The sequence below is a fragment of the Oculina patagonica genome, chromosome 10 (genome assembly GCF_052425735.1).
Source record: "Oculina patagonica isolate OP01 chromosome 10, crgOcupat, whole genome shotgun sequence".
Taxonomy (NCBI): domain Eukaryota; kingdom Metazoa; phylum Cnidaria; class Anthozoa; order Scleractinia; family Oculinidae; genus Oculina; species Oculina patagonica.
The window spans coordinates 20610036-20619427 of NC_135767.1; the positions used below are offsets into that span (position 1 = coordinate 20610036).

The 9392-nt window shown below is 39.9% G+C and overlaps 1 protein-coding gene and 1 pseudogene across 4 annotated transcripts in view; one reads left to right on the top strand and one right to left on the bottom strand.

Annotated features, from left to right (window-relative positions):
- Positions 1 to 9392, top strand: part of LOC144629184 (uncharacterized) — an 80700-nt gene that overhangs the window by 3703 nt on the left and 67605 nt on the right. Inside the window, exons 2-4 of one of the 3 annotated variants that reach the window (XM_078487401.1) lie at positions 1295 to 1433; positions 2730 to 2993; positions 4426 to 4830. The exons of 1 other annotated variant lie outside the window; for it this stretch is intronic. In XM_078487401.1, the coding sequence (XP_078343527.1) occupies positions 1295 to 1433; positions 2730 to 2993; positions 4426 to 4669 (647 nt within the window). In that variant the 3' untranslated portion in view covers positions 4670 to 4830. Of the gene's footprint in view, positions 1 to 1294; positions 1434 to 2729; positions 2994 to 4425; positions 4831 to 9392 lie in introns of those variants that run through there. One more of the 3 variants, XM_078487400.1, reaches the window with a different exon arrangement.
- LOC144629188 (uncharacterized) overlaps positions 5269 to 9392 on the bottom strand; it is a 107760-nt pseudogene continuing 103636 nt past the window's right edge. Inside the window, exons 2-4 of the transcript XR_013566311.1 lie at positions 7423 to 7555; positions 7054 to 7310; positions 5269 to 6729 (exon numbers count right to left, since the gene is read on the bottom strand). The product of XR_013566311.1 is annotated as an uncharacterized LOC144629188 (transcript). The remainder of the gene's footprint in view (positions 6730 to 7053; positions 7311 to 7422; positions 7556 to 9392) is intronic.

Here is a 9392-nt window from a genome sequence, read left to right on the forward strand (position 1 = left end):
TTTTGGTAATGATTTCAGAAGGCGCAATTTTCGCGCGTGCTGCAAGCGAAGATGTTATATAAAATTAAAAAAACCAACACTCACAGAGAATGCGTTAAACTCGACAATTTACTGCAAGAGAGTTCGCACACGGTCCTATATTTCGAGAGAGAAGTGCATTCCAAAATTAGAGGCTTTCCAAGGCATTTGTTGTGCTGCTCAGAAGAAATATTTATCGATAAAACGAAAGCGATCCAATATATAAGCCAGGCACAGAAGTAACAAGAGAAAGGGTTACTTTTTGCTCAGGGCGCGGTGCATGTGGTGGCTTAGTCCAGTCCCTGAACTCTCTCTTCCGCGCGCCCTTTATAGGGGTTGAACCCAGGCGTGCAAAGAGAGAGTCCAGGATAACTTGCATGCGCATGCTCACAACGAACCAATCAGAAGCGAGAAGTGTGGCGTCACTTCCTTGGGACGCGCGCGCTCGGTTAAAAATGTTCGCATAAATGACGAATTCAACTACACGTCCAAGCGTGCGAATAAATGCAAGAAAGAAATTGTGCTCAATTGCACCCAAATATAATTCAACAAACAGCTACAAAAATAGGAGTAGCTGACGGATAGCGATTTGTGTTTTGGCCGTTAGCTCTTAGTAGACACTGGCTGGAAAGCTTGTAGGCTTTTTAAAGTAATTCCGGTGATCCAGCTTTAGTACACGGTCGCGTAGCTGAACTCATCATTTGTGCCCGCGCGTTTTTAAAAGTGCTGCCAAATATGGTTTTCCTCCCAATTTTGGGGGGAAAACTGGCCTTTCTCTTCGCGCGCCTGGGTTCAGCCCCTATAAAGGGCGCGCGGAAGAGGGAGTTCAGGGACTGGACTAGTGGTGGCTTAGCTTAGAAGGCGCTATTATTATTGTGATATAGAATATCAGCTCTCACAGAGAATGAGTTAAACTCGATAATTTACTAAAAGAGTGTCCGCACACGGGCCTGTATTTCGAGAAAAAACTGCATTCCGAAATTACTTCCCGTTTCGCTGTAAATTTACTTTTGCGTACATATGAGTATCCTACATCACGCAACAGTCGGTTGAGATCGCCTAGTATTGCCCAAAGATAAGCTTTTTTCGTGCTTAGAATTACTAAAATTAATGTGGTACAAAGAGATTGACCCGTTAGGTTAATGATCTTTTTTGTCGTAAATTAAAAAAATATATAAACTGTATATAAAAATATTTATATATAAATATAAAACTTTTTCTTTTTTTCAGTGGTAAGGCTGCAATCGCATTAATCATATGATTTTCTTTCCTTCAGTGTTTCTTTGTGGTTTTGCCAGTTCCACACTCCCTGATCAGGTTGGCAGTTGTTCATTCATGGAATTTTTCTGCAAGGGACGAAGATGTAACACTGTATTTTATAAAGCTCTCCAGAAAGATCCCTCGGCCATCTGCAGGTAACGATATTATCCGAAGGAAAGGAATAATTTTCAGTCGTTTCTGAATTCACCTAAACCGAGTGCAAGACTATGTTGGTAAAGTGAAGAGAGAGGATAACACTTTACACTCAAATTTAAGGCTAGCATGGCAAATCGGATTGCGTAAAAACTTAAAAGGATAATGACAGAGAAGATAGATTTTAAACATACTATGAAAACGCGCCATTTACGTTTAGCACTCGCTCACTTAAATTTCCGCCCTCAAACTAAAGTGGGTCAGTACAAGTCTTATAAAACAAGATATGAATGACATTGTAGGCATGTTTCGCGGTCTTACCTAAGAAGCGCAAATATGAGGCGTGAAATACGTGTTGTGGTTCAGTTTTTCCCTGTCTTGCTCCCTTTTCGTTTGTTTTAGTGTAGTGTGATATATGATATTGAATATACAGTTATTTCAATTAACGTTGTCAGATCAAAGCTTAAAGCTTATAAACAAGAACGAATGGAGGGTACTGCATATTGGCCTATAGGAAATGTACAAGTTTGTATTTTTGCTCGTGAAGAATTCATGAATTTGTTTTCCTCTCAGGAGGCCGTTTTTGTAGCTTCCTTTCATTATCGAGTAGCTTTGAGTTTTAAAAAGTCTTCTAAAATTTAGTGTGGCTTAAAGTACCTTGTTTCCACATCTCTGAGAAAGAAAACGTGCAAATTCGCGTTTGTCTTGTCATTATATCTATTTTTTTTCTCAAGCATCTCAACAGAACTCTATTTGCCATCATTTAAGGAAATGAGATTGCAAACAGCATTCTTCACTCTTGCTCGTCGCTCGAGTCGAATCAAATCTGCGCGTATTCAAACAAAGATTTAGCGTCAGATTTTTTCTCGCTTTTTGAAATCCAAACAAATTAAAGTAGAAAAAAAAACGCCTAGGTTGGTCCGTACTGGGAAAAACTGTACCCTTGGTCTTGAGCACGGCCCACGGCCTGCGGCCTCGGGCCATACTCAAGACCTCGGGAACAGTTTTCCCAATACGGACCTCCCGGCCGGCAAATAACATATATGTATTCAGCACGTGCAGTTTCTTCGACCCATACTACCTATCGGTCTTGTCTTTAAGCTTTGGTCGGACAACGTTAATTTACAACGCCGAAAAACAAAGGACTGAAAATACCAAATTGAACCAAGGGTAAAATTTAACCACGACATGCACACATACTAATGAGTGTGGTTATGGTATGGAATCTGCTGTGAAATAAATTTCGTAAAACTTTACTTTTGCAAAAATAGAAGTCGATTTCTTTTTCTTTTTCACAGTGTAAAGTTTCGAACTATGGTTGAGTGTGTTCAAGATGTTGCCTACGATTGTGTGCGGGACCGTCTGTCGAGGAGTCATTCAGATGCCATTATTAGTAGAAGCTTCGAGGAAAGCGAGTTTTGTCGTGAGGGCTCTTTTAAAGTTCCTGACAGCTCTGGCGCAAGTTTGCCTTGTACCAACACTTATCTTCAGAAAGCTCCTCTGTGCGGAAAAACCTTTCATGAGAAGTTTGTCGCCGACTGGTCTGATCCGACTTTATGCAGGTAAAAGTGGGAGATTAAAGCCCCAGCTATATGGTCTCATGTACATAATACATCCCTCTTCTTTAGTGCCCTTGTCGAGCTAATTTCAGGATCGCAAACTATTTTCGAATGAGAGGAGTAAAGGTCAGGACACACTAAGCGACAAGTCGCTCCGTGTGTACTGCTTCAAAACAAGCTGCTGCGACAACGCGCTTAACACAGCAAATTTACTTTGGAATAGTGGATATGTGAACTAGTTTTCCAAGTTAATTTTTATTTTGTCGTAGAAGTGTGTACACGCTGCGACAACGCAGCTTTCGCTCATTTTGTCGCTGCGATTAGTCGCACGAATTCAAACTGGTTTAAATTCGTGCGACTGATCGTAGCGACAAAATTCTGTCGCAGCGACAAAGAAAGATTGTCACAAAAATGCACCATGTCACATGAGGCAACATGTTGCAGCAACTTGTCGCCTAATGTGTCCCGACCTTAATACAATTTAGCGAGACCGGTGTCTCGCCTCGGCAAGTAGGGTGTCCCTGACATTTGGAACTAGTTTCTGTCATGTAAACACATTCGCACAATACCTATATTCAAGATTTTTAAACTTAACTTAGCACAGCCCAAGTGATTAAATAAATAAAAGAACAAAAAATGACTCCTGTCTAAAACGCAGAAAAAAGAGAATGTAATATTTGAAATATCTTAGTAAAGACGTAGACAAATTAATCATATACATTTCCTTTGTTTTAAAATTGCAAAAAAGTACTTAAGGTCAAGAGGGTTTAAAGCTCAAATCAGAAAAAAAGGAACAATTAGTCTCATTCTTTTTAAGGTCGAAAAAGGGACGTTCTTATAAGAAGTTGCTTGAAGGAATTTTACTATTAAGCAATTTGATGAACACCACCGACTTACTAAACACAAAATCGACTGGGACTCTGCTGAATGCTTAACCTACAGTTCTAACTATTTTCAACGACTGACTCTGGAAAGCTGGTACACAAACTTAGAACAGACGCCTATCAACAAATGTCAACAACTAGCGGCACCTTACAAACGACTTATTCACGACGTAAACAGAAGCGACAAACGAACCGCCAACAGAACGACTTAATTTGACTAACAATAGACGGAACAGAACGACTTAATTAGACTAACAATAGACGGATCGAAACTGACCAATTACTGATGACAAACTTTACACGAGTCTTACAGCCAATAACATCACGGCTTAACTGACCAATCAGCTTCAACGGACCAGACTTATAACATCATCGACTGACAACAACTTTTCACTTGACTCTGAAGATGACTTCCGCTCAGGTTGTCGAAACGTCAGTCACCAACAATAGTTCTTCTCAGAACTACTCTCACCCGGACGATCACACTATACGAACTATCGAAATGGAATAATTTGTCCACATTTTCTCGATTATTTTGGTGATTTCCACAGTGAACAGGCCAAAGCAAAGAAGTGTGTCAGAGACTTGCTGGACTCAGAATGCACAGTGAACTCGCAGGACAAGCAACTGTTAGACTTAGCTCTTGGTGACTACAATCCATTCTGCGCCAACAACCGGGACCCTGGGGCGACCGGAAAAGATCAGTGCTATGGATACACAAGCAAGAGTGACGTCATTTCCGCCAAACAGTTCATTTTGCTGTTTTTGCTGGGACTGTATTTTGTACTTGTTTAGCTCAGCTTTAAACTAAACTTGTCAAATTACACTGTAGGTGCTAGTTTATGTCTGCCAAGGGAAAAGTGTTATTTTGACTTATCTTTGTTTAAGCATTCGAAGAATGTCAATCAAAACTGTCGCCAATAAAAATAACATAACATAACATTACATAACATAACATAACATAACATAACATAACATAACATAACATAACATAACATAACATAACATAACATAACATAACATAACATAACATAACATAACATAACATAACATAACATAACATAGAGCGGTTTTCACTTGAGTGTCGAAGGTAAATTGCGTTTGCTTTGGTTTTGCATTACTACGCTCAGTGATTGGCTTAATAATCTCGCGCCACTTTCTTAGCCAATCAGAACTAAAACCAAAACCAATCGTGACTCGCTAGCGCACGTTTTCCCGCGCTTCGTGCCAGCTACATGTATTTGCTTCGAGTTTTGATTGGTTCACTGGAAGGTTTGTGTCCTTTGTGATTGGCCGGAGTAATTGCTTTGGTTTTGGTTTTACGACACTCAATTTAAAACTGCTCTAACATATCATAACATAACATAACATAACATACATTTTTTATTCAAGGCGCAAAGTTACAAGTAAAAACAAAAAGAACAAAAAAAGGCATATAGAAAAGGAAGTTACTAGGTTAACCCTATATAAAAACTCCTTAAAATAATACAAAAATATTAAAAAGCTGGAGGCTATCAGCTTCCACAACGTCCCTAGGTAAATTATTCCATAGCTTAACTATTCTAATAAAAAAAATAACGTTTGTAACAATTGAGTCTGGCTGGTTTGATATAGAGTTTGTGAGAATGGTTAGTTCTCGTACACTTTGTTGTGGAGAATTCGAAAGTCTTCAAATTTCAGATGATAAAAACCAAAAACAATGTTATAACATTCAACTAAAGATAAATATATTCTACGGTCAGATAGAGTAGGCCATTTAAGCAGCTGAGATCGGTCTTCATACGACATCTCCCCTTTCCGTTGATTAAGAGCAAGTCTCGATGCTCTTCTCTGTACACTCTCTAAAGCATGAATGTCGTTTGCGAGATATGGGCTCCAAACAGGTACCGCGTATTCCAAGATCGGCCGTACAAGAGATTTGTACAGTATAGAAAACACGTTTGAGTTAGCGGTGCCAACAGAGCGTTTGATTGAGCAAGACTACAAAGAAAAAAGCAGAATATAGTTACACATACAAGGCATTATTTAAAATAGTTGCTTTTTTGTTGTAGAAAGCGCTATAGTGGCATACCACTATTGAAAGACATTATACTTTGAAGCTGACAACGCGATAATTTTTTGCGAGCACACACTGAATACAATTGAAAATGGGAATCATCACTCTACTTCGTCGCCAGAGCCAGTTGCGTTTCGTCAGTAAAAGGCGGGAAACAGGAAGCGCGGGGCTTGATGGTTAGGCAGGAAAACGTGGAGGTTCCGAGTGCAATAGTCCCATACTTCCACGTACACTGCGTTTCAAGCAAGGAGGGAGGCCTGGGCCGAGCAATGACACGAAGGCATCGCAGCCAAGTACTTCTATTATTGTTGCAAAGAAGGTCTGACATGTTATAAACAAAAAGCAACATTAATTAGTAACAAAAAAGTTGATACTGCTCTACGAAGATTTTTTTATAAAAACGCTTAAAGTTGTTTTATTTGCTTGCTTGTTGTTTAATGTGGTTTATAGAGACGAAAAAAATCGCTTTTGCTAAAACCGAGAAACTCATCCGCACATATAACGATTTAACTGAACCTGCTTTTTTGTTCAGAACTTAACAAAGAACAGAAGTGACGCGACAGCAAACAGCAGAGCCTGCAAGACACTACTTTTGAGGCAAGCGGCTGCGTTGAGCGGGTTTTTTAGATCTCTCACGCCATCGCATTGCTCTTTTCCGGTCGCCCCAGGGTCACGGTTATTTTCACAGAAAGGATTGTAGTCGCTGTATCCCAAGTCTAACACTTCCTGGGCCTCAGAGGGAAAAGTGCAATCAGAGTCGATCAGTTTCTTCACACACTGCTTTGCCTTGGCATATTCCCTATTGAGTTCAATAAACATTGTATTTAGTTAAGAACGATGGTAAATTTGCAAGGACCAAAGTGACTTAGAAGGATGCTGGTTTTGATAGAACTTATTCCCTCGATTACCTCTGAGCCTGTATCAAATTGCCATGGCAACTAGCCTTGAGTGTTTTTGTGACTATTACGACCAGGGCAGGATACAGTCAGCCGTGAAGACTATTGGGGACACGCCCCTACCTAACTTTAGTTGAGTACCCCCGTGGTAATTCGGCTATTCCTGGGATGTTGTAAATGCAAGGGGTTCGCGAGACCGCAGAGCTTTATTTAATACCGTTACTTACGAGCAAAGAGACGGGTCCGACATGTCTGCAGCGACTTTTTCGTGGAAGGTTCTCACACAGGTGTTTGCATCGGCGCTAAACGAGGCAGAGCACGGGGAATCGATTGATTGCGGCGGCATGGTTGGAATTTCTATTCCACCGTCAAAACACAGGGGGTTTTCTTTGAAACTCCTGTGAACAATTCCTCTGATCTGGCTTTCTGGAAGCTGGTTATCAGTACAGATCTTACACAGCTCACCACTTGGTTGTATTTGGCACTGGAATGTAAACAAAAAAACACAGGGTTTAAAAATGAAGCCGTTGGAAAAAATAGTTAACCGTGACGCCCCGCCCCAAAACTACTTTATAAGTGCCAAAAAACCACCTTACCTACAATCGCCTTTAGGGTCTTCCTGACGTTGTTTATAGAAACGCGTGGTGCACTTACGAGCATCGCAGAAGTACTCCATAAATGTACAGCTGCCAACATTTGGAAGCGCTGCCTCACTACCAGAGAGAAACACTGAAAGAAAGGTGACAAAAGGAAAAAATGTAACCGTAGAAGCCACGATATATGGCAACCGTGCAAGTAAAAATCTGACATGAAAGCCGTTCCAAAAGTAAACCATCTTTAACGCCTAATGACGGAAGAAGGATCTGCACATTGAAGAAAATTAAGTTGTCCCTGGTAGGAGGCTACCCTCTCCCTCAAGCCGTCTTTTAACGACCGTTAAGTTGTTAAAATGAGTTAAAGTTGTCTCTATCAACCGAAACAGAAGTTGTCCCTCCCAGATTTTCCCTGGTAGGTGTGTCAAAAAGAGCAAAAATTGTTTACATCGGAAAGCGTTGGCTCACCCCCAAGGAATACCCTACCTTTAAACCGAGGTCCCCCCCCCCCCCCCCCACGAGCAAACTTTGCAATTTTTCACACAAACGGTTCTCAGCAAATTATAAAGAAATGTACGAAAGCTCTTTCACTCAAGGTGGCTTGGTACGGAGGGTAACCCTCCTGCCAGAAACAACTTTTCTCCATATAAACAGGCCCGTTATATACGATCCAATTTTGTCACGTGCGACTTCTTAGCCGCACGCTGCTCGCGTCATATGAAAGTCGATCTACAGCTTTTATAATTTGAACATGTTTCAAAATCCTGTTTATTTCGAATTCGTATGCGACAATCGCAAGCAAATTATAGATTTGATTCACACGAAACAATTCATGTCGTAGGCTTCCGCGTTTAAAGTGATTTTGGATCACACGACTTAATTTATTGTTAATAAATGCTCGAGTAACTTGAAATTGCAAAACTTTAAACAACCAAGATTTGGTACCTTGAAAGACCTTGAAACTACATCATTCCATTTGTTTGTTATATGAACGGTGCACAGTTTTAATTAATAGTTAGTATTGTCATACATCGCAATCCTTCAAAGGAACCAGTCGATCGAGGAAGACGAATCAGACCGGATCACTCGAGGGGTTCTTCAATCCAATGAACAAACCAATGGAAGGCTTAGTTTCGGATGTTATCTCGAACGGCTAGTCAAAGTAATTTTAATGCTAAATATATACTTTCAAGTGTTTTCACACAACATGAAAGGTTTGTCTGACATTCAAATGAAGAGAATGCATTTTTTGAACCTGCTACCATTTAAAATTCAAGTGTAAATTACAGTAGAACCCCGGTAACTCGAACTCGGATAACTCGAACAATCCCGCTAACTTGAACATATTTTCATTTCCCTTGGATTTGAACCAACTTTTCAGTCATTTTTACTCGGGTAAATCGAACTCGGATAACTCGAAAACCCCGCTAACTCGAACTAAATCTTGTTTCCCTTGAACAAAATATTAGTCAAATTTACCCCGATAACTCGAATTCCGGTTCTTGCAACTCGCCGAGGTTGCCCATTGATTAGAGCAGCGAACAGATCAAGTATTTGACAGCCATTTTCCACTCTTATCATAAGAATGTATGGTCATGTTAGAGTTTCCGACAAGATAAGTTCAATTTGTACTGTACTGTATACGGAAGTGCTGAAAAATCATTAAATTATCAATTATTAACTTGGTAAATTAAATATTCAATCTACCCCGATAACTCGAAACCCAGCTATCTCAAACTGTTTTACGTTTCCCTTCAGAGGTCGAGTTACCGGGGTTCTTTTTTTTTATTTTTTTATTTTTTTTTTTTATTAATGCATTCACATAAAACAAGACATTACATAATCGATACGCTACTTACAAAAAAAAAAACGATTACAGTGAGTACATTCAAACATACTTACTACTAGCGCTTTTTTACAGTGTTTTTTTTTCTTTCTCTTGTTATATATTAGATAATAAAACCTACTGGTAA